Genomic DNA, 26,039 nt, shown 5'->3' with positions numbered 1-26,039 from the left:
CAAGTCGCTACATGAGTAAAAGACCCTTGAAGATCCGCGTTGAATTGGTCTTGATCACCCCATGCTTGCCGAAAATGGCGACTATGCTTGCAATAAGAGGCGACCGACGGAATCGGGTGGTCAGGCTCGCTGATTTGGTTGATGCATGTCATCGTATCGGAACAGCGTGGATTGATGCTTGTAATGTCAATCACTGGATTGTCTGGTCCAGACTCAATTATTTACAGCCAGACGCTATATAACTTGAAAAATTGCTGAGTGCGGTGTTAAACAACAAACAAACAAAACATGAGTTAAAAAATCTTGAACGTGACCTCAGACCCCATTTCACTTCACTTCATCAATGTCCACTCTTGGCAGTAAATGTTTTTCATCATCGTTTTACGTTAATTTTTAACATATCATTTAAGCCGATGTTACGCTTACGAAATATTTTTGAGTCGCTTTACGCCAGAGAGTAAATCCCAACAGGACTCCCCTTTACCGTGGGGACATCGAGTTAGAACGGAGCCCCAGCAGCGAATGCTGAGGGCGTGGGATGTTGTTCGTGGTATCAGTCACTGGTTTGTCGATCATATACAAACAACAAGAAACGCCTCACATATAGAGAGACAGAGAAACACGGCTAGAGAGAGGCACAGATAGAGACAAGGAAAGACACGAAGAGAGAGAGACACACACACACAAGAGACAGAGAAACACAGCTAGAGAGAGGCACAGATAGAGACAAAGAAAGGCACGGAGAGAGAAACACACACACACACAAAAGGCTGAGAAACACAGCTAGAGAGAGGCACAGATAGAGAGACAAAGAAAGGCACGAAGAGAGAGAGAGACACACACACAAAAGACAGAGAAACACAGCTAGAGAGAGGCACAGATAGAGAGACAAAGAAAGGCTCGGAGAGAGAGAGAGAGAGAGAGAGAGAGAGAGAGAGAGACACACACACGAGACAGAGAAACACGGAGAGAGAGAGAGAGAGATATATATATATATACACACACACGAGACAGAGAAACACGGAGAGAGAGAGAGAGAGAGAGAGAGAGAGAGAGAGAGAGAGAGAGAGAGAGACACACACACACACAAACACGAGAAACACGGGGAGAGAGAGAGAGAGACACACACACACACGAGACAGAGAAACACGGAGAGAGAGAGAGAGAGAGAGAGAGACACACACACACACGAGACAGAGAAACGGGGAGAGAGAGAGAGAGAGAGACACACACACACACACAAGAGACAGAGAAACACGGAGAGAGAGACACACACACACACACACACAAGAGACAGAGAAACACGGGGAGAGAGACATGTTTATTTATGTGTCACATGTATATACATATACACTAAAACTAGTGACATTTAAACCTTGTACATCCAGCCGCACTAGGCTTACGAGACACAATTACATATGCTATTAAACTATGTAAAATGTATACACAATAACGAGCATATAGGAATATTTTGTCTTCTCTTAAACACATTGCAAATCCTATTGCATAGAGAAGTTTGCAATTAATCATCATTCATAATAGCTGAACTACTCAAGTTAAAAACAACAACATGTAATCGCTAAAGCTTCGAAATTCTTCTTAAAAATGACACGGTAGATCATCAAACAATGTACAATCAATTAAAAAGTGACGTACTGTATTTCTCCCTGCAGTGAACAAAGCACCGAGTGACCTTAAATAATTCACGTAGCTGGTCAGGGCACTGACAGCCCTTGGCGAGAACATTCGTCCCACGTCATGACATCAAAAGAGTTAACTGCGCTTCTGACTGTAATTAACCATGTATTTACTTAATATTGGCAGGAAGTTTTTGAGACGAGCGGATAAAATCCCATATGAACTTTGAAACCTTCAAGAAACGAACCAGCTGATAAATTCTCAAAAAACATTCCTTTGGTCAGGTGGAAGGATGCATGCTTAAGATCTGTCTCCGAGCTTGTTGCTAACTGGCTGTGCGAGTGGCGGGAGGTGCACTAGCAGGTGCACATGCAGGTGCCCGAGGGGGCAGCTGGGTGTGTGTGGACGTCTATGACAGCAGCTTCCTTACACTGTCATGTGTGTTTGTAAATTTGTAAATACGTTAATAATATCAATACACGGGGTCTCAAACATATCTGTTGTTAAGATAATAAATACTTGTCAATTTGAATCCGACACTGTGTAAAAGTAACGTGTCTCAGCCGTGTCAGATCCGCCGGTTGTGAGTTCTGATCCCCGACTCGCCCCCGCCCCAGTTTGTATCTTTGGACTGTCGACTCTAAAGTCACTAGAGTCTACGAAATGTGTCCCTTTTCACAACATATACAACCGTGAAGATCCGGGGTAGAATAGTTCTTCAGCAACCGGGCCATGCTTGCCGTAAAAGGCGACTATGCTTGTCGTCATCGGGGTCAGATCCACCCCGCACTACCGGTAGTAGGGCAAGGGGCGTCTCAGGTATCCCACATGCCCCCCTTGGAGGATTCCGGGACAGACTAAGTCAAAACCGATTATCACATGCTTGTCCTCAGTACCGGCTTAGGGCCCGTGAAGATCCGAGGTAGAATAGGTCTTCAGCAACCCATTCTTGCCGTAAAGGGCGACTATGCTTGTCGTAAGAGGCGACTAACGGGATCGGGTGGTCAGGCTCGCTAACTTGGTTGATACATGTCATCGATCCTAATTGCGTGTATCCATGTTCATGATGTCAATCCCTGGATTGTCTGGTCCGGACTCGATTATTTACAGACCGCCGTCATATAGTTGGGAAATTGCTGAGTGCGGCGTTAAACAACAAACAAACCAAACCAAATGTTATATAGGCTAAGATTTGGGTCATACGTGGAAAAACGAAAGGTTCGTGGAATCAAACAGAAAATCGTTCAGAATCAAAATTGTTCACACAGTTTGTTGCAATAAATCCTCTTTCAATTCAATTACACTGGGTCCACCGATGCTCTAGTCTAGTTACCCTTGCTCTAAAGAAGTCTTCATCCTGGCGCTCCAAAAAGGCATCGACGACAGCATTTACCTCGTCGTTACCGATAAACCTCGTGAAACAGTAGCACCTCTGAGTGGATCTTTCCTCGATGTGTCTCCTAGGTAGCTTGGTCTCAGAGGATAAGGGGCGGTCGGGTAGCCTAGTGGTTAAAGCGTTCGCTCGTCACGTCAAATCCCCGGGTTCGATTCCCGACATGGGTACAATGTGTGAAGCCCATTTCTGGTGTCCCCCGTCGCGATATTGCTGGAATATTGCTAAAAGCGGCGTAAAACCATATTCAGTCACTCACTCAGAGGATGAAGTTCCGTGGCATGGCATTTTCCATTGACAGTCACACCTCGTTGCAGATAGTATTTGTGCTTTAACTGTCTCAGAAAAACACTTGTTCTTTTTTTCTTTCTTATTTTTCTCAGAAATAAACAAACCGTGACTTTGCCTACTGACGACACCCGGTGATACTTCTATGGTGGAGTGAGTGAGTGAGTTGGGGTTAACGCCGCTTTTAATAATTTTTCGTTTTATTACTAGCCCGTGAAGAGATCACCCGTTTAATAAACATAAAGAAGTATTACACATTGTGTAATACCAAAACGCGTGCTTATGTTGGTTGGTTTGTTGTTTTACGCCGCACTGAGCAATATTCCAGCTATATGACGGCGGCGTGCTTATGTACTCTCGAAACACGTTTCACGAACAAATATTGAAAGCTCTCAACATCCCTTTGCTTATTCAACGACATTGCGTGGGGAGTTGATAGATCACTGAAAGGAGCTTATGCACACTCGATGACCCCAGCAACCTGGTTGCTAGGCTGACGTCACATGGCATTTTTTCGCCGATGGATCTTGCAACAAAATTCTTGCGATAAACATTGCGCTACGATAATTTTGTGGAACGGACGCCTGAATTCTAAAGGTGGACCGTTGTATGGTATTAAATTCATACGTTTCATCATTTGACGTGTTTGAAGTATTACTCAATTGGATTATGAAACTTGTGAATAGTTGTGGCATCTGACGAGCGAAAGCTCGTTTCATAAAACGGGATTCATATTACACGGGAGCTCATTTCGTATTCTATATATATCACGGTGTGTCAGCTTAATGTGGGAGGAAAGCCCGAAGTGATGCAGGTCTCAGACGTTTACCACTTCGGTGAAATCCACGAGCAGGAGTATGGTGCTGACAAACCTAGAAACATAATCGGGGGGAACCGGGATTCGAACCCACAATCATAGGCTTCTGCGCCTAAGACTACTGGGCCACCCGTGCTCCCTTCTATGGTGGAGACGAAACTGAAGCTTCGACTGCAGACCAAGGTGATGGACTATTTCTCATCCTGGCTTACAGGATTCTGCTGCTGTATGAGGGTGTCTACCCCGACGGCGTGAGACGAAGCTCATAACATCAATCACTAGCTCGTCTGGTCCAGACTCAATAATTTACAGGCCGCCGCCAAATAGATGGATATTGGGCGCAGCGTTAAACACCAAACAAACATACACACAAACTTGGAAAGGTATTATACTAAGTACACAGTAATTCGTGTAGACATTTACCGCTTCAGTGAAGCCAACGAGCACCTGTATGGTACCATCTTCCTGAGGCAAGGGCGCAAATTATAACTGACTATACAAATCCAGTTTTCACCCGTTCCGAACTAGGCTGGTATTATGGAGTTACATTTTGGCTGGACTAACGAGTCTATGCATAGTCCAATCAAAATCGCGCAACGAAATCGAAATCCGGTTCGTGAACTGTCGATTACAGGATTTGTAAAGCATGTGCACCGCTAACTCGTTGTCCACAGATAATTTCCATTTTTTCATGTTTTTTATCAAGGTGCTCACGTGATTTGATGCACTTCGCGATGAAAAACCCGTTTTCTCACAATATAGATATTCATTATCGATCAGATCGTTTTGACTGGGCGCCGCCATTTTGTTTGAAGCAAATGCAAGTGATACGACAGGTGGCATCTGACTGGTCCATAGGAGAGGCATAGAAGGGATATAACTCGTAATAGCCACTAAGTGCGCTACGATCTAATTCCAGCCTAGTTCGACAAGGGTGGAAAGTGGACTTTTACAGTCAGTTAACTCCCCAGCTAACATATAACATTTTAAAAACATTAAACGCTCTTGCCTCGGGAAGATGGTATGGTACCAACCAAAAGGCATTTCCTGTTAGCGATGCCACCATGCCTCATAAGGGCATAAGTGGATATAACATGTTTACGCACCATAGGTTTCCGAATCCTTTCCTTAACAAGTCACCAATCATGTATTTCGTCGTATAATTCATTTTTCCTTCAAAAGCGATATGATTATCTAACGTTGTTGGGCGTGTGTTTTGGTTGACGTACCCATACTACTAAGTATACAGCTTCGTGGGTCCTCCGAGGTGCCGGTGGAAGAGATTTCACGAACGAAATATATTTCTCTTTTCAACTTGATGCAATGTACGAATCACCGATGACAAAATTATCCTTAGCGTACATAAAATATTCCCAATTTTTATTTCACACAACAAATGTTTCTTCCTCCACTCAAAACCTCTCCTTGTCGGGGTTAAACAACTGAATTTAATGAGATCGTTCGTCCGCAAAAAAGTGCCAATGGGGTTTTCCGTTCATGACTCCATGAACACCAAAACTGATTGAAATCACTTCTTAATAATAATAATACTTATTTTACACACTGCTTATTTGATCACCAACACACAAAATACTAGTGACAACAATACGAAATCAGTCCCATCAATCAGCGCAATAACGCAGCATAAACCTCTCCCATTCTATTGTCAGCCAATCTGGAAACAGTTGTAAGTTAGAGGGCGTGGCCTATTTATTTTTTCGGTTTATGGAAATTAAACGCCCAAATAAATCTTGGTTAGCCAATCAAATATATTGGCACCACTTGTAAGGTACGCATTTGATGATACATTAGCATAGTAAATACGTAACTGTAAATCCGCTTCGATATTGACAGAACATAACACACTACATCAAAACAAACGTTGGCACTTATTTGTTGAATATGCGTGAGGATCAAAGATGGTAAAGATGGTAAATCACTAAAAGCCGTTTACCAGCCAGATAAAGCTTGTGTTCGCAACAATGGTAGTAACCTTACAGATATGTTTGATCCCCCTTTGGGGGTGCGTCAGGGTTGTGTATGAAGCCTAATCTTGTTCTCATTTTTTTATAAATGAACTAAAGTCTTGTTTGATTGACATTTTAAGAAATTGGTAGTAAATAGTAAAGATAAGATATTTTTACGGATAAAAACTTCTTTATTGTATTATGCTTCGGAATAGATCCTTATACCGTAGTCAAGCAAGCGTGAAGTAAGACATTTACTTACTTACTTAAGTTGGGGATTTTACGTGCGCTTTCCGACTGTATGCGTAAGTAAGACAGCACAGTACAGTGTTATATACATCCAATAAGGATTTACAAAAACAACATGACAGTAAACATAAAAGGGATGAACAACAACACCAAAGGATAATGGTTGGTTTATATAGTAACAACAGAAAGCAGTTAATGGCTGATGGTTAATAGTAAGAAGGCATCTGTACATGGTACAAATATACAATGCTTGACGGTATGAGGAGCTATAGAGAAACGTCGCATAATAATACAATAGAAAAGGTTCTCCCCATAAAATATCTTGTCCTTACTGGAACTTAAGTCTTGTTTTTGAACTTAACTCAAAATCTGAAAATGCCATACAGTTATATCCAGATCAAAAAGAAAATTTATTATTCCTTTTACTTTTTGCTGACGATGTTGTCCTTTTCTCTGATTCGGTAATTGGTCTCAAACATCATATCAACAGTTTGGAGATTATTGTGACAAGTGGTCACTGTCCGTCAGTCGAAATACAAGTAAAGTTCTCGTTTTAAAAACGGTGGGAAAGTACTGTAATTAGAGAGAGGGATGCACCAAAGATGCATCTATAGAGGTAGTTTAATCTTCGGGTTACCTAGAAATACTGTTTACTAGGACTTTGTTTCGGGTTAGGTAATGCCAACAATATATTCTCGAAGAATATCTAGCATTTGTTGCAATCAAAATGATTTTCAAAACTCAATTCAGAGCAAGAGGTTATAATGATGTGTAGATCTATAAAGGCTTATTTCAAAAGTCTAACAATACATGACTCTTTGTATACATCTTGTAACCTTAATGTTGTAGAAAGTGAGTTTCTTTTTATCTTTGTTTAGAAACTCTATTCTGAATTAAGAAACAAATATATTCCAAAGACGTTGAAAACGTACCCAAATATCAATTTGTTTTGCATACTCATGTCAACCTCAAATATTACAGTATCACAATATATTGCATTGTACACACGTTATGCATTGTAAGTTATAGGAACATGCATACCCTGTGAGTTTTGTTGAACTAGGGCCTATAGCCTCTGAGTGTCCACGGAATAAACAATTTGACATAGATCCGTAATAGACATAGAGTCTGGATTACACAGATTTAATTTTATGATACATTAACGTTATTTATTCGGGACTGTATGTCTGTTCGGTACTGACATAGATCCAGAATAGTCTGGATTAAATAAGTTTCTATTTATGATAAATGAACACAATCTTTTCGGGGGCCGTACATGGTTTTGGTAGTGACATGTTGTTGAGATCACGTCAGTCAGGGGCTGGTCAGAGTTTTCTGAGTCTCTGTGTCTCCGTGGCGCCATCCTTGGTCTGAGTCTGGGAACAGAAACAAGCACAGAGTTAAGATTTTGACAGGCATTTGGAAGTTTTTTTGACATTTTTTTATGGATAACAACTTCTTTTATACTTTGTACGATGTTACAGAGCTACTTCTTGCTCCATCGGGTGAATGCCCAGTAAGTAAATATATACATTCACCCCACCATGCGTTCATGATATATGGTGGGATGAATGTCGAAGACAACAACATAATGACAAAGCCAATGACATAGGATAAATGTACAAAGTTAGCATTATAATGTTATACTCACTCACCCCTTTACCCTCTCACTAATTTACACCCTCACTCCTCTCCTCACTCACTCCTCTACTCACTCACTCGTCTCCTCACTCACTCACTCCTCTACTCACTCACTCCTCTCCTCACTCACTCACTCCTCTACTCACTCACTCCTCTCCTCACTCACTCACTCCTCTACTCACTCCTTCCTCTACTCACTCACTCACTCCTCTACTCACTCACTCCTCTCCTCACTCACTCACTCCTCTACTCACTCACTCCTCTACTCACTCACTCACTCCTCTCCTCACTCACTCCTCTACTCACTCACTCCTCTACTCACTCACTCCTCTACTTACTCACTCACTCCTCTACTCACTCACTCCTCTACTTACTCACTCCTCTACTCACTCACTCACTCCTCTACTCACTCACTCCTCTACTCACTCACTCACTCACTCCTCTCCTCACTCACTCCTCTACTCACTCACTCACTCCTCTACTTACTCACTCACTCCTCTACTTACTCACTCACTCCTCTACTCACTCCTCTACTCACTCACTCCTCTACTTACTCACTCACTCCTCTACTCACTCACTCACTCCTCTACTCACTCACTCCTCTACTCACTCACTCCTCTACTCACTCACTCCTCTCCTCTACTCACTCACTCCTCTACTCACTCACTCACTCACTCCTCTCCTCACTCACTCCTCTACTCACTCACTCACTCCTCACTCACTCCTCTACTTACTCACTCACTCCTCTACTTACTCACTCACTCCTCTACTCACTCACTCCTCTACTCACTCACTCCTCTACTTACTCACTCACTCCTCTACTCACTCACTCACTCCTCTCCTCACTCACTCCTCTACTCACTCACTCCTCTACTCACTCACTCCTCTACTCACTCAATCCTCTACTTACTCACTCACTCCTCTCCTCACTCACTCCTCTACTCACTCACTCCTCTCCTCACTCACTCACTCCTCTACTCACTTACTCCTCTACTTACTCACTCCTCTCCTCACTCACTCACTCCTCTACTCACTCACTCCTCTACTTACTCACTCCTCTACTCACTCACTCACTCCTCTACTCACTCACTCCTCTCCTCACTCACTCCTCTCCTCACTCACTCACTCCTCTCCTCACTCACTCACTCCTCTACTCACTCACTCCTCTACTCACTCACTCACTCCTCTACTCACTCACTCACTCCTCTACTCACTCCTCTCCTCACTCACTCACTCCTCTACTCACTCACTCACTCCTCTACTCACTCACTCCTCTCCTCACTCACTCACTCACTCCTCTACTCACTCACTCCTCACTCACTCCTCTACTTACTCACTCACTCCTCTACTCACTCACTCCTCTACTTACTCACTCCTCTCCTCACTCACTCACTCCTCTACTCACTCACTCCTCTACTTACTCACTCCTCTACTCACTCACTCACTCCTCTACTCACTCACTCCTCTACTTACTCACTCCTCTCCTCACTCACTCACTCCTCTCCTCACTCACTCACTCCTCTACTCACTCACTCCTCTACTCACTCACTCACTCACTCCTCTACTCACTCACTCACTCCTCTACTCACTCACTCCTCTCCTCACTCACTCACTCACTCCTCTACTCACTCACTACTCTACTTACTCACTCCTCTCCTCACTCACTCACTCCTCTACTCACTCACTCACTCACTCACTCACTCACTCACTCACTCACTCACTCACTCACTCACCGCAATGACGAAGTCCCCATCCCGATACGTGTCGACATCCAACTGCATGATCACTCCATCCTTGTCCGATGTCAGCTTCTCAATGAAGTGGTCGTTCCGTAACTCGATGACACTCTGGAAATATTGCCGTAAATTTGAAACAAAATAAATACATATGCACGTGACCAGGCTGTACTGAGTTGTATTGTTAGCCACATATTTCAATTTTCCACTCTGAAACTACGAGACGAACAATGGTTTGAAGACGACACACACACACACACACACACGCACACTAACACACACACACGCACGCACGCACGTACACACACACACACACACACACACAAATTCACTCAAACACCTCACTCACACCTCACACACACACTCACACGCGCATACCCACACCTCTCACGCACACACACTCACTCAAACACCTCACTCACACACACACGCACACACACACTCAAACACATACCAACACCTCACTCACTCACACACCTCACTCACACACACACACACACACACACACACACACACACACACACATACCCACACCTCACTCACTCACATCACTCACGCACATACCCACACTCAAACACCTCACTCACTCACTCAAACACCTCACACTCACACACACTCAAACACATACCCACACCTCATGCACACACACACACACACACACACACTCACACCTCACTCACTCTCACACACACTCAAACACATACCCACACCTTATGCACACACACACACACACACACACTCACACCTCACTCACTCTCACATACACTCACACGGACATACCCACACACTCACATACATGTACACCCGTAAACACATTTTACACACACACACACACACACACACACATAATCCTGTTGATAAATGATATGTTTCGTTATTACATGACTGAACAGAGACGCGTTTACTGCAAATAATATATAAACAGTGAGCCCAAGAGGATGTGGGTGTTGGCGACATATGTGTTTCTGTCAGCACTGTCACCTGTATTGGATCATCAGGAAGGGGCGGTGGGGTAGCCTAGTGGTTAATGCGTTCGTTGGTCACTCCAAAGGTTCGATTGCCAACATGGGTGCAATGCGTGAAGTTCATCTCTGTTGTCCCAAGCCGTGATATTGCTGGAATATTGCTAAAACCTCACTTACCGTCATTTTAGTGACCTTGTCGAAACTTAAAAAGTGGAAGGGAACGCCCATCTTGAACTTGACGTCCATAAACACGCTTCCATCTTCAAGGTCAACCTTCATATGCCACTCCTCGCCGTCACGTGACAGATGTAAGGTGTAGACGAGGAAGCGAGTTGCCTCGCGCTCCTTGTCTGTCATTCCTGGAACGATAAACGGAGCATTGTGTATTTGCTTCCAAAATTCAAGTTTCAGTACACCGGGACCAAAGTTTGATTTGACGTTATGCCTGATGATTATAAGGATACAATTTGTACATGTCGAAGAAAACACTTGGTCTTGGAATCTGAAACAGTAGTCCTTAGTTTCAACAAAATCAGTGTAATTGGATTGTCCCCCCAAGACTCGACTATTTACAGGCCGCCGCCGTGTGGCAGGAGTAAATTGTGTGAGCGGCGGGTGCTGCCGGTAGAGGGGGGACAATGCTTTTCGTGAATGCCTGGTGTCATCACTGTTTCTGAAGATAATCGAAGCTGAATATTTTCTGACGTTGACGTTGTATATATTTGATGTTGAAAGCAATGTGGACGAATTCAGATTGGTGCATGTCAGTCAAATATTTCTATATAACGCGGACATCACTGATATCATCAAAAGTAGAGATTTGGGAGCATTCACGAATTTACGAGTTTACAATGAAGGTAAAACCATGATTAACTGACATACGTGTTTTGCGAATATGAGCGGATGTTGATGACATGTACAGTGCATTTCCCGAAACAGTGACGTTATTGTATAGTGTTGCGAACATTAGGCAATAAAAATATAAGTTCTTAAACAAGTTGGCATTACATTGATGCATGGAGCTCAATAGAAGTAGTGAGTGAGTTGGCGTTAACGCCGCTTTTAACAGTATTCCAGGTACATCACAGCGTGTCAGATAAATGTGGGAGGAAGCCTGAAGTGATGCAGGTGTCAGACGTTTACCACTTCGATGAAACCCACGAGAACGGGTATGGTGCTGACAAACCTAGAAACATAATCGGGGAGAAACGAAATTCGAACCCACAATTATAAGTTTCTGGTGTGTCCAAGGGACGCAACTCTGCCCAGCAGAAATTGCGGCGCCTTTGACGACGGCCACCCGAGACCCCACTCAAGAGGAGATATGTAGCCTCATATAATTTGTTGTACATATGCTGTATATATGCTTATAACGAACTACGGTTATAACGAGCTAAAATTAATGGTCCCTTTGAGTTCGTTATAACCATAGTTTACTGTATATATAAATTTCTTGCATAAGAAAGGAAATAAATCTTGACTTGACTTGACTACTGTATGCTATTTCAATCTATGGCATTGATTTGTACGTATATGTTTATATTGTAAATACTATCTTGCTGTATGTTTACATGGTCACTGATCACATCTGTGATAACGTGAACTTCGGGGGGTACTGTGACCATGCCGCCTCTCGTCACTGAATAAGCTTCTTCAACGCGTACAACACCTATGTAGGTCATCTAGCTATGTCAATATACACACTGGTAGGGTCAACACGACCGAGGGCGATATCACAGGTCGTACAGGCGTCGCTCATTAGGACGATTTCACAACATTGAGACATAGCGAGGTCGTCTGTTTATTGAGATTACTTTTTTTCCGGAACGATACTCATGTGAAAAAAAAGTAATAAAATTCGAGTACTTCACATAAAAGTACAAGTGGTAATAAATATCATAAATATAATTATTTGTGGGACGATGGATCGATTGTGTCGAGAGTTCAGCATCAGTTTAATCAGGAATTCGTAGCTGTTTTAAAAAATATATTTTTCTTTTGTAACTATACAGGTGTTTATTCTGTGGTTTTACCAGTATCATTACAGTGGATTGACTAAAAGTCGGGCCGGGCAAGACCAGCGGGTAATACTAGAAATGGATTGCTGAATATCAAAACGAAATATGCGTAACTATGCGAATATATATTAGTGAGTTAGTAAGTATTGTTTTACGTCGCTTTTAGCAATATTCCAGCAATATCACGGCGGGTGATATCAGATATGGGCTTCACACATTGTACCCACGTTGGGAATCGAACACGGGTATTCGGCGTGACGAGCGAACACTTTAAACACTGGGTTACCCAACCTCCCCTGAATATACATTAAGTGTTCACAGACGGATTTGTGTATGTATTATTAGTGAATATGTCACACATACCCAACGCCGCAGCAAACTCATCATGGCCTGTGGTAAGTTCGGGCACCAGTTTCCAGTCTCCGATCATGTTCGCCATCGCGAGGTGTTCTCGTGTGATATCAGTGATACAGTGATGCCTGAGGGTGTAACGGTCGTGTGGCGAGCAAGCAGTGTTAGACTGGTTACCGTTCAATGGAGACCGTGAAGTGAGAGCAGCGACACCAAGCGGAGGATGCACGGAACCAGTCTAAAGCCGTGCTGCTTGGTGGTAAGGTGGGATATATTGAGGGCGGTATTAAGGGCTTACACTGGTCCACAGTTAGTCCCATTCACAAGATCCTCACAGCGATAGCCTCTCGGGTGAGCAAAGCGCTCCTAACAGAATTCGTAACCGTCTACCAGCGATAGAGTCCCAGGTTGACCGCGTTGTCAGGTGCTGGGACGGAGCTTGATTATCGTACAAACTCCTCACAGCCACAGGCCGTGTTTGGAGCTCTCTATACATATATGTCACCGGGAGCGCAACAGAAGTGGGACGCGCTGCGAAGGAAGTCGATTATCTGTTTTAAAAGTCAAGGAAACCTCACATTCGGGCTCGTAAGTATCTTTTTTTCTCCTTCTCATGCGCATTTTAATACGTAAGTATTATGAATATATGTGGTGGGACTGTGTGGTCAACCCTATTTACGGGTTACACACGTAGATTCGAAATGAATGGATCTTGGGTCGATCTGTTCCCCCGCCCAGTCACTTTTGTTTGTTGCAGGAGAAGGCGTGACGTGCGGAGCATGTGGGTCGTGACGCCGTTTCGCGTACCTCTTGCCTAGTACTTGACACGTGACAATACTGTACCCTCGCCCCCGTAAATGTCACATCTTGGGGTGAGGTGAAACGTCGCGTCCAAGATTATTGCGACGTGCGGGCACGTGTGTCCACATCTTGATCTTTTGTGATGCTTTAGATTGTGGACTATACAACGTGTGTTCGTGTCGTGTAACAAATATAAATATCTATTATTTCACATACCGTATTTCCTCTATTTGACACCGGTATCCAATACACGTCGACGTCTAATTGACGCCGGGTGCTGGTTCATCATTAAGATATATGTACCCTTTTTATGTCAATAATCTTTATCTTTCATAAATTTTAAGATAATCCTTTATTTTAATTTAATCCCTAATATTTCAGTGGTTAGCCTCAATAAGACATATCATCAAACGTGCTTGTGGTGGAGTAATTAGCCTGAAGTGTTGAAATGCCACTGTCAATTGACACTGAATGTTTTTTTACATATTTCAGATTATACATCGTATAATGAAATTAAATTTATTAAAGGAAATACGGTAATAATGTATTTCTAGGCGTCTATAGGGCTTACATACGCGTGGTGTTTTGATCGTATTGGACGGGCTGCGAAGCAAGTGGCTATTCAGACCATCTGAGCTGTTCTCTTGTCTTTTCGGCAAATCCAACGTCGACATTATAAGCTACACCATCGCCATATCTCCACAGGTACCGAGGATTTCACAAGAACACCATCACGATGGCGAACATGGTCGGAGACTGGATACTGGTTCCCGAGTTGACCACTGGTCATGATGAGTTTTCTAAAGCCATGGGTAGGAACCTTCTTTACTTTTAAACAATACTATAAACGCTTTTTTCTCCAATTACAGATACATTTGTACATGAAAATATATCTCAGATGTCAAAGTATGACTTTAAATAGGTTTCTGACGTGCCCAAGGGACGCAACTCTGCACAGCAAATCGCGGCGCCTTAGATGACTGGGCCACCTGGGGTGACAAGAACTAAGTGACGAGACGTATATGCATGACATGTGATCAGGAGCAGATTAACATATACAACAACAGGTAATACATGTAGATAACAAGTAGCATACAGATAACAGGATGAAGCCAAATGTACAGTTAGAATGACAAATAGCACACAGGTAATGAAGCGCACGGGTAATGAAGCCAGATGTACAGTTAGAAGAACAAATAGCACACGGGTATTGAAGCCAAATGTACAGTTAGAATAACAAACAGCACACAGGTAATGAAGCACACGGGTAATGAAGCCAAATGTACAGTTAGAATAACAAATAGAATATGGGCAATGAAGCACACGCGTAATGAAGCCAGATGTACAGTTAGAATAACACATAGCACACAGGTAATGAAGCACACGGGTAATGAAGCCAAATGAACAGTTAGAATAACAAATAGAATATGGGCAATGAAGCACACGGGTAATGAAGCCAGATGTACAGTTAGAAGAACAAATACCACACGGGTATTGAAGCCAAATGTACAGTTAGAATAACAAACAGCACACAGGTAATGAAGCACACAGGTAATGAAGCACACAGGTAATGAAGCACACAGGTAATGAAGTACACAGGTAATGAAGCACACAGGTAATGAAGCACACGGGTAATGAAGCACACGGGAAATGAAGCACACAGGTAATGAAGCACACAGGTAATGAAGCACACAGGTAATGAAGCACACAGGTAATGAAGCACACAGGTAATGAAGCACACAGGTAATGAAGTACACAGGTAATGAAGCACACAGGTAATGAAGCACACAGGTAATGAAGCACACGGGAAATGAAGCACACGGGAAATGAAGCCAGATTACAGTAAGGATAAGGATTAAAAGGATTAAACAGTTGTGACAAGCTGATTGGATCCTAATTACAAAAGTTTATTGCTTGATTAGATCTTCATAGGCAGTGGAGATGCAATACCCTTGATCTCTGTTGATCAAGGTTCGTGACGGCGGATTTCTATAGTTTCTGAGAGTTTCTTTTGGTGAAGTCCTGATGTTTGGTTTAGAGGATTTGGACTTTGTCAAACTGAAATGACCAGTGAATTTTTGCTGTCTGCTTTGGCCGTTTTTAATAATAATAATAATAATGATAATAATAATAATAATAATAATAATAATAATAATAATAATAATAATAATAATATATTTATGAACCTACAATGCCGGGCAAAAGAAAGTATTCACTTGAAAATTGAATGGGGCAAAAAACTTTGTGCCCGTATCAATAACATCACCATCGAATAACTTTGGTTCATTTTTAGCCACCAACAAACATGGGTGTATATTTTCTTTTGCCCGGCAGTGTATATTTCACAGTGAGCATGCGACCAATGTCGGGATGGCCATGACTTAATACCAAAGTGTAATCAAGCCATGGATCACGCGACCCGTGAAGTTTCCGGGGTAGAATAGGTCTTCAGCAACCCATGCTTGCCGTAAAAGGCGACTAACGGGATCGGTTGGTCAGGCTCGCTGACTTGGTTGATACATGTCATCGATTCCAATTGCGTGGATCGATGCTCATGATATCAATCACTGGATTGTCTGGTCCAGACTCGATTATTTACAGACCGCCGTCATATAGCTGGAATATTGCTGAGTGCAGCGTTAAACAACAAAACAACCAACCAACCATGGATCACGCGACATTTTGACTAATTGTCGTAGTGACCCGCTCTGAAAAATATTTTTCATGTTAACAACGCCACAACGTCAAGGTTAAAATATATTGTCCACTCTAAAATGTATTTAAAAGGCGTTAAATGTGCGACAACGCGATAACGCCAAAAACGTCAAAATCTCAACTTTCCACATTGTCGCAATTGGTTTTGAAAGGATGACAACGCGACAATGTAGGATTCCATATAATAATGATAATTCTTTTCCAGGAATGTCAGACGCAGAACGCGAGGCAACTCGCCACCTCGTGTACACCTTCCATCTGTCACGTGACGGTGACGAATGGTACATGAAGGTGGTCACTGAAACTGGCGTCGTGTTTGTTGACACCAAGTTCAGGATGGACGTGCCCTTCACCTATTCGGATCTCGACAAGACCGCAACGCTAACGGTGGGTTGTTGTATATTTGCTGACATTAACGCTACTGTCTTTTAACATGGAGCAATAAGTTGTGTAGAGTTGCGTCCCTTAGGCGTGACAGAGTCCTGTCACCGCTGGTTTGAATTTCCGCCTCACCCTTATCATGATTGTTTTGTTTGTCGTCACCATCTGATATCGTCACTGCAATTGTCTCGAACTATGCTCAAGTCGAGTTCAGTTCTATGTCAGTGTGTATAAAACTCCATGAATTGGAATTGTGGTCAATCGAAAATACACCGAGGTATCCACATCTCGAAACACCCTCAACACTGTGCAAACGAGGATTTATTGTAAAACTGTTTGTTAGTAAACTTAGCAATGTACCTAAGGCCTTAGCTAGATAATATGTCGACTGTATGAGGTATATTTGCACGATTTCGTATTAGCGACGGTCCAACCTGACACATGACTCTTGTTCCCGGCTCAATGTGGGGTGCGACAAGTTATGACATGATGAGACGGAACCAAGCTTAAACGGCACTCTGTTTTCCCACCATTCTTGAAAAAACGCACCCGTGAAGATCCGGGTTAGAATTGGTCTTCAGAACCCATGCTTGTCCTAAGATGCGGCTATGCTTGAAAGATGGGGTGGTAAAATTGCTGACTCGGTTGATGTATGTCATCATAGCCCAGTTGCGTAGATCGATGTTCATGATATCGAGCACACGATGTTTTACAGACCGCCGTCATGTATAAAAAAAAGTAAAAAACGGCCGTACACCACTGAATCTCAAACACTAACATATTTTGTAGCGTTCGTTGGTTCAGACAAGGACTATATAACGGTGTGGTATAGATATGGCCTCTGGTTTAGAGGTGAGGTGAAATGGGTTTAACGTCGCGTCCAAGATTATTGCACTTATATAGCGACGTGCATGTACGTGTGTGTGTGTTTGTGTGGCTGCTTGTACTAGTCCGGACTAATGCCGATTTATAGTGCTAGCTCACTGAGATACCATGCCGCAGTTTAACATGAATACCCCACTCAGACACAGTATACTGACTCCGAGCCGACCAGTCCTTGTTTTAGCCCCTTAATGCCAAGCGCCCGACAGGGTAACAACAAGTACCATCTTTTAACGTCTTTTGGAATGACGCGGCAGGGGATCGAACCCCGTACCTTCCTGTCTCCGGGCGGACGCTCTACCACTAGACCACGGAGGCGGTCCTCTGGTTTAGAATAAAAATGACACGATGAACAGTAACGAAAACGTCCCGCTATGAAATAATGTGTATCAAGACCTAAGCTACACCAGAAGCAATTGGTAGTCACTGGCAGTATCGCAAAATATGATTAAAATTTAAAAAAATTAATTAAACCATTTGTCTTCATTTGTCAGCCCTTTGTTATGTCCCACGACTGTTGCTGTCCAAACTGTTGATTAGTCAATATAGTATATAGTTTCATAAAACCAGTTACCACAAATTTACAGTTATTTCAATATTATGAAATAATGCAGGTATCTACTGAAGTACTGAAATGAATAAATTCATTAATTAATATTTGCGTGGAAATGGATAAAATAATATTTGTGTGGAAATTGATCAATGAAATTGAAAATGGTCCTCATTTTATAATATGAAAACAGAAAAGGCTCTAACGGTCTAGTGAAATTCAAAATGAAATATTTTTTTGTTATCCTTTGATCGTTGTCAAGCAAATTGGATGCAGTCACTGGAAGTAAGTATTTTGTGGGAACACGTTTTGAATGGTGCCACAGTAATATTATATTTTATTAAACATAATTGACATCCACGTGGCAATCCGCGCCGTGGTATAACTTGAATATTGTTAAAAGTGTCGTGAAACCCAAGTTACTCACTCACTGAAATTCACCTGACAATTCGCGCCGTGGTATAACTTGAGTACTGTTAAAAGCGTCGTGAAACCCAAGTTACTCACTCACTGAAATCAACGTGACAATCCGCGCCGTGGTATAACTTGAGTACTGTTAAAAGCGTCGTAAAACCCCAGTTACTCACACACTGAAATCCACGTGGCAATTCGCGCCGTGGTATAACATGAATACCGTTAAAAGCGTCGTGAAACCCAAGTTACTCACTCACTGAAATCCACCTGACAATTCGCGCTGTGGTATAACTTGAATACTGTTAAAAGCGTCGTGATACCAAAGTTATTCACTCACTGAAATCCACGTGGCAATTCGCGCCGTGGTATAACTTGAATACTGTTAAAAGCGTCGTGAAGCCCAAGTTACTCACTCACTGAAATCCACGTGGCAATTCGCGCCGTGGTTAACTTGAATACCGTTAAAAGCGTCGTGAAACACAAGTTACTCACTCACTGAAATCCACCTGACCATTCGCGCCGTGGTATAACTTCAATACCATTAAACGCGTCGTAAAACCCAAGTTACCAACTCACTGAAATCAACGTGACAATTCGCGCCGTGGTATAACTTGAATACCGTTAAAAGCGTCCTGAAACCCAAGCTACACACTCACTGAAATCCACGTGGCAATTCGCGCCGTGGTATAACTTGAATACTTTTAAAAGCGTCGTAAAACCCAACTTACTCACTCACTGAAATCCACGTGGCAATTCGCGCCGTGGTATAACTTGAACACCGTTAAAAGCGTCGTTAAATCCAAGTTACTCACTCACTGAAATCAACGTGACAATCCGCGCCGTGGTATAACTTGAGAACTGTTAAAAGCGTCGTGAAACCAAAGTTACTCACTTACTGAAATCCACGTGGCAATTCGCGTCGTGGTATAACTTGAATACCGTTAAACGCGTCGTAAAACCCAACTTACTCACTCACTGAAATCCACGTGGCAATTCGCGCCGTGGTATAACTTGAAAACTGTTAAATGCTTCGTAAAACTCAACTTACCGACTCACTGAAATCAACGTGACAATTCGCGCCGTGGTGTAACTTGAATACTGTTAAAAGCGTCGTGAAACCCAAGTTACTCACTCACTGAAATTCACCTGACCATTCGCGCCGTGGTATAACTTGAATACCGTTAAAACGTCGTAAAACCCAATTTACTCACTTACTGAAATCCACCTGACAATTCGCGCCGTGGTATAACTTGAATACTGTTAAAAGCGTCGTGATACCAAAGTTACTCACTCACTGAAATCCACGTGTCAATTCGCGCCATGGTATAACTTGAATACTGTTAAAAGCGTCGTAAAACCCAACTTACTCACTCACTGAAATCCACGTGGCAATTCGCGCCGTGGTATAACTTGAATACTGTTAAAAGCGTCGTGAAACCCAAGTTACTCACTCACTGAAATCCACCTGACCATTCGCGCCGTGGTATAACTTGAATACTGTTAAAAGCGTCGTGATACCAAAGTTACTCACTCACTGAAATCCACGTGGCAATTCGCGCCGTGGTATAACTTGAAAACCGTTAAATGCTTCGTAAAACACAAGTTACCCACTCACTGAAATCCACGTGGCAATTCGCGCCGTGGTATAACTTGAATACTGTTAAAAGCGTCGGAAAACCCAACTTACCCACTCACTGAAATCCACGTGACAATTCGCGCCGTGGTATAACTTGAATACTGTTAAAAGCGCATACCACAGGTGTTGCCAGTTTAAAGTTTGACCTGCTTGGCCAGAGCCCCAAGCCGTAGTGGACGTAATTATATAATGACATAAAATGACACATTGAATGGTATGTTTGAGGCAATTACATGACCCACTCAATCGGGAACATTGTGTATAAAGACGAAACTGATACACCGGAAGTTGAGATGTTTAAAAAATCCAGAGAGACTTATCGATTCAAATTTTGAACTCTAAACAATTCTGAAATGTCTCATAAAGATGGCCCATATTGTATGGCAGCACGTCCCACGGGCTATGGAAAGTCTTCTCCGTTTCCTGTGTTTACTGAAGCGAGAGATTGGTGATGATTTTTACGGAATGTGTCGTAGAGACCATAACAGTCGTTCGGATTACCACGTGTTATGATGACACATTTCGACTGTCACTTTCCAGATGAAGAGGGGGGGTCGGGTAGCCTAGTGGTTAAAGCGTTCGCTCGTCATGCCGAAGACCCGGGTTCGATTTCCGACATGAGTACAATGTGTGAAGCCCATTTGTGGTGTCTCCCGCCGTGATATTGCTGGAATATTGCTAAAAGCGGCGTAAAACCATACTCACTCACTCACTCACTCACTCACTCCAGATGAGTTGTCATTACATATTTGTTTAGCGGTAGCGAGAACAAAGATCTGATTATAATGAGACTGAACCCCTTCCCCTTTCGCGAACGCAACAGATTTAGACATCCCACACTTATGGTCAAGAACAAGTCATCTGTGTATCTGCATTATGTTTATAAACATCTTTCCTACTTGTTACAGAGCCTGATCTCTCTACGAAATGATCACTTCATCGAGAAGATGACTCAAGACAAGAACGGTGTCGTCATGCACTGGGACGTGGACACCTACAGAGATGGAGACTTCGTCATTACAGTAAGTCAGCTCAGCCTTTCATCCTTCGTCAAAACATCACTTGTTTGTATGCACTACGCTCCTCCCTTACCAGTGAATACATACGTCCGCTTTTTGGGATTCAGTTGCTATTATAAACCAACCAATCAAGACACGGCCTGGCTCTAGCGAGAGGGAAACCATGACCAATCAGTGCTCAGAGATGACAGCACAAACGGCACTATTTTCCGTGCAACATGTTAAAGTTATCTTACGGCCATGTACTCCACACGTTGCTTCAGTAGGGCTTATTTCACTTCCATGCGGTACCACGGCCTTATTTAATGAGTTGACGTAAACCACACACGTCACTACTGCACCGCCCCCAATCGGTCGTGTGAATTCACCCCTAGTGGAGGAATGTTGTGTCTAACAACCCATGAGGTATTGATTGAAATGAATATTTATATTGGTTTATCATCATAATGAAATCTCATTGTTTTTAACTATGTTTGACATACCTACATACATTTCAAAATTGAATTTCGCAGACTTATCTGAACACCTTGTCCCCAGGGAGAGGTATGAATACGGTGGGTGGTTCCCATGGTAAAGAATATACGTCCCCGGCAACATAAGCTTGTCGTCCGAGGCGAATAAATGGATTGCGTGGTCAGGCTCGGTGACTTGGCTGATTGCATGTCATTGTATCCTATTTACGTGGATCGATGCTCATGATGTCAATCACGAGATTGTCTGGTCCAGACTCAAACAAACAAACATGTTTAACTTCAGGGTTGGAGTGGGATCCGATTCCTTAAATCCGCTCTTGTGTATGTTGGATATCGCTTTTGTAAGATGACCTTTCTGTTTCATAATAACTATTCAGTATTCTTCATAATTTCACCAATTACACTCATTTCTTATACAGTAAAGCTCCATTAATTCGATATATCTTTCCTTATCGTTTGAGATGATTTGTCATAAAATATATAGCGTTGTCAAAGCTCTAAAGCAATCTGATAATATACAGATGTTGTTCCCAATCAGGATTACGTCTATTGAGGGGGCATGGGTGGCCCAGTCGTCTAAGGCGCCGCGATTCGCTGTGCAGAGTTGCGTTCCTTGGGCACCCCAGAAACCTATGATTGTGGGTTCGAATCTCGGTTCGCCCCGATTATGTATCTAGGTTTGTCAGCACCATACCCGTGCTCGTGGGTGTCACCGAAGTGGTAAACGTCTGAGACCTGCATCACTTCGGGCTTTCCTCCCACATTAAGCTGACACGCCGTGATATAACTGGAATACTGTTAAAAGAAGCATTAACGCCAACTCACTCACTACTTCTATTGAGCTCCATGCATCAATATAATGCCAACTTGTTCAAGAACTTATTGCCTAATGTTCGCAACACTATTTGATAAAGTCACTGTTTTGAAAACTTAGCTAGCTCAAGAATTGTTTTTTACTCAGCTAAATATTTAAAGAAGGTATTTGTTATTCCGGTTCAGGAGTGTTGCAAAATGTTGCCTTATATGGTCCATGGGAACCCCAGACTTCGCGATTACTTGTGAAAGACCTGTACGCGGCAAACCAAGCGTCATAATCAAGGCGAGTCTGGGATTCGAACCCACGATCATAAGGTTCGGCACGTCAAGGGACACAACCCTACACAGCGAATTGCGGTGACTCAGACGACTTGGCCTTACTCTGTGCTTGTTTCTGTTCCCAGGCTCAGACCAAGGATGGCGCGACGGAGACACAGAGACTGAGAAAACGCTGACTTCCTCTTCAGTCACGTGCCAGCTTCATACCTGATGAACTACCTCTTCACCTGCCTCACACTTTTCAAGTCAATGCTATTATACTTATAGTCATGTTCGCTCTGTTTCATGTGTACTGACTGACTGTGTAAGTACGTTATTGACGTGTTATGTATTATAGTCAGACCCAGTCATATAGTACTCCTTCAGGGAACTTGCCTTCATATGAATCCTAACACTGTCGCAGTCACTGCTACTGCTTCTGCTACTACTACAGCTACTGCTACTGCTACTACCAGTGCTCTGTGCTGCTGCTACTGCTACTATCAATACCAAATACTGCTGCTACTACAACTACTGCTACTTATTGTACTGCCTGCTTCTACTGCTAGTGTCAATACCAATACTGCTACTACAACTACTCCGCCGTGATATTGCTGACCTATTGCCAAAAGCGGCGTAAACCATACTGACTCACTACTCCAACTACCATGACTGAGCAGTCGAGCTGATGTCTACTACTACAGATGTTTTATTCCCAAAGTGTGATGTAAATCATATATCATGTGACGCTTCATTAAACATTTCAATCTCTGTTTTTTCCAGCGCTTCTCGTTTTGTATCCATCCTATATTTACACGGGCCATATGTTACACGCCTAAAAGCTTTTATTAGGACGTGGTCGAATTGTCATCTGCCTTTCACCTTTTAGGTTGTGATGAAATTATCAATTGTACCTTACAGGAACAACAAAAATGAAACATGTAGAGATTTAAGTGGCCATAGCATATGTTCGCAAAACCCATGAGAACGAGTATGGTGCTAACACGCCTTATCAGGTTGAATATGAGATTCGAACTGACAATCATAGGTTTCCGGTTAGCCTACGGGACGCAACTCTGCACAGGACACTGCAGCGACGACACGGCATGCTGTGACCCCTTATATTCTTAAAAAACAAACGTTGTTTGTTGCCAGCTATGTAAATAATGAACCATAAAAATCCACCACCCAAACTCAACGAGTTCTCCACAAATGTCGGATCTAGGAGCGATGGGATAGCCTAGTGGTTAAGGAGTTCGCTTGTCACGCCTTAAACCCGGGTTCGATGCCCAACATAGGTGCCTTTATATGGCTGGAATATTGCTAAAAGCGGCGTCAAACCATACTCACTCACAAACTCACTCACTCACTGGAAAGATCTGATCTATAGGGATCGGGTGGTTTCCATGTGTGACCTGGCTGATAGTTTGGCATCCTACTCCTAACTATCACTCAGGTTTATTGAGAAATAAAGATAATGTTTTAACTAAAACACCCTAGCTGACCAATAACGTGACATCTATTTACACACAGCAAAACAACAAGTGAAGCTGTGGGCGCCGTGTGCATTTGTAACAACCGACGACACTTCTCCACTTCTTGTTTTGCTGCGTGTCACGTCCACACTCCTGTCTCATAGCAACCATGTGACGCATTCACTCAATACCCCGATACGACACGAACTATATACATGTCAACTTGTGACGATATGAACTCCAATTGAAAAAACTACGTGAACACTAAATGAAAAGACTACATGAACACTAAATGAAAAGACTACATGAACACTAAATGAAAAGACTACATGAACACTAAATGAAAAGACTACATGAACACTTAATGAAAAGACTGCATGAACACTAAATGAAAAGACTACGTGAACACTAAATGAAAAGACTACATGAACACTAAATGAAAAGACTACATGAACACTTAATGAAAAGACTACATGAACACTAAATGTAAAGTCTACATGAACACTAAATGAAAAGGCTACATGAACACTAAATGAAAAGACTACGTGAACACTAAATGAAAAGACTACATGAACACTAAATGAAAAGACTACGTGAACACAAAATGGAAAGACTACGTGAACACTAAGTGAAAGGACTACGTGAACACTAAGTGAAAAGACTACGCGAACACTAAGTGAAAGGACTACATGAACACTAAGTGAAAAGACTACGTAAACACTAAGTAAAATGACTACGTGAACACTAAATGAAAAGACTACATGAACGCTAAATGTACAGTCTACATGAACACAAAATGGAAAGACTACGTGAACACTAAGTGAAAGGACTACGTGAACACTAAGTGAAAAGACTACGTGAACACTGGATGGAATCGAGATATGATCACACTATAATATGATTATTTATCAAGAAATGAATCATGCTCAATTCGGTTCCGGATCCGCATATTTAGAGCCAACCGAAGCTGCTACTTTTTAGGCAACCCATTCTTTGCAAAACAGGACCTTCTGTATATGTTTGTTTTCAATTAGATCGAGAATACATTTAGGGGATTATGCTCACACAAATTGGCATCAAACACATTTGATTCAAGTCGCTACACCACCACTTGCCTTTACCCTAAGTCAACCATGGACGCTTTACTATATTTTCTACAGGCCGTGGTTACCATTTAACACTTTCTGAGTACAGATTCTCGTACTTTCTGGGGTTGAGTCCCGTCCGGAGATTCGAGTGAGTGAGTTAAAATTTTACGTCACATCGGCAATATTTCAGCCATATAGTGACGAGAACATTAATACAGTTTAAACTTAGATGAATAAAACCTGTGAACGACGGACAGTAGAATAACTAGACTATCACAGTTTAGAAGTAAAACTAGTTGCGAACAATTAAAAGAATAATGTATGATTCGACAATACTCCAGGATTCGAACCCACACTGCAAGAGTGAGGCTCCTAATCGCAAGCACACAAAGTCAGCGAACTAACCCACTCAGCCACCAAGGCTTCCACAAAATGAAAATCCGATAACTGGTAGTCTAGATCACATAC

The 26,039-nt window shown here is 42.6% G+C and overlaps 2 protein-coding genes across 3 annotated transcripts; one reads left to right on the top strand and one right to left on the bottom strand.

The window, feature by feature from the left end:
- Positions 1-7,402: 7,402 nt before the first annotated feature.
- On the bottom strand, positions 7,403-13,506 carry LOC139459151 (uncharacterized). Of its 2 annotated transcripts, none has more exons than XM_071240605.1 (4): positions 13,076-13,506; positions 10,872-11,053; positions 9,727-9,840; positions 7,403-7,728 (listed from the first exon to the last, which is right to left on the bottom strand). In XM_071240605.1, the coding sequence occupies exons 1-4, from the start codon at positions 13,149-13,151 to the stop codon at positions 7,678-7,680; spliced, it is 423 nt and encodes a 140-aa protein (XP_071096706.1). In that variant the 5' UTR covers positions 13,152-13,506; the 3' UTR covers positions 7,403-7,677. The 2 variants fall into 2 exon arrangements, with proteins under 2 accessions (XP_071096706.1, XP_071096707.1); XM_071240606.1 differs by having other exon boundaries at positions 13,362-13,506.
- LOC139459150 (uncharacterized) lies at positions 13,298-23,779 on the top strand. Its single transcript, XM_071240604.1, has 5 exons — positions 13,298-13,651; positions 14,570-14,676; positions 16,785-16,966; positions 21,351-21,464; positions 23,155-23,779. The coding sequence occupies exons 2-5, from the start codon at positions 14,601-14,603 to the stop codon at positions 23,203-23,205; spliced, it is 423 nt and encodes a 140-aa protein (XP_071096705.1). The 5' UTR covers positions 13,298-13,651; positions 14,570-14,600; the 3' UTR covers positions 23,206-23,779.
- The last annotated feature ends 2,260 nt before the right edge of the window (positions 23,780-26,039 follow it).

The sequence above is a fragment of the Haliotis cracherodii genome, unplaced genomic scaffold, assembly GCF_022045235.1.
Source record: "Haliotis cracherodii isolate W230 unplaced genomic scaffold, xgHalCrac1.p SCAF_13, whole genome shotgun sequence".
NCBI classification, from domain to species: Eukaryota; Metazoa; Mollusca; class Gastropoda; order Lepetellida; family Haliotidae; genus Haliotis; species Haliotis cracherodii.
Note: the sequence above shows the minus strand (reverse complement) of the source record. Positions and strands in the feature narration are given on the sequence as shown.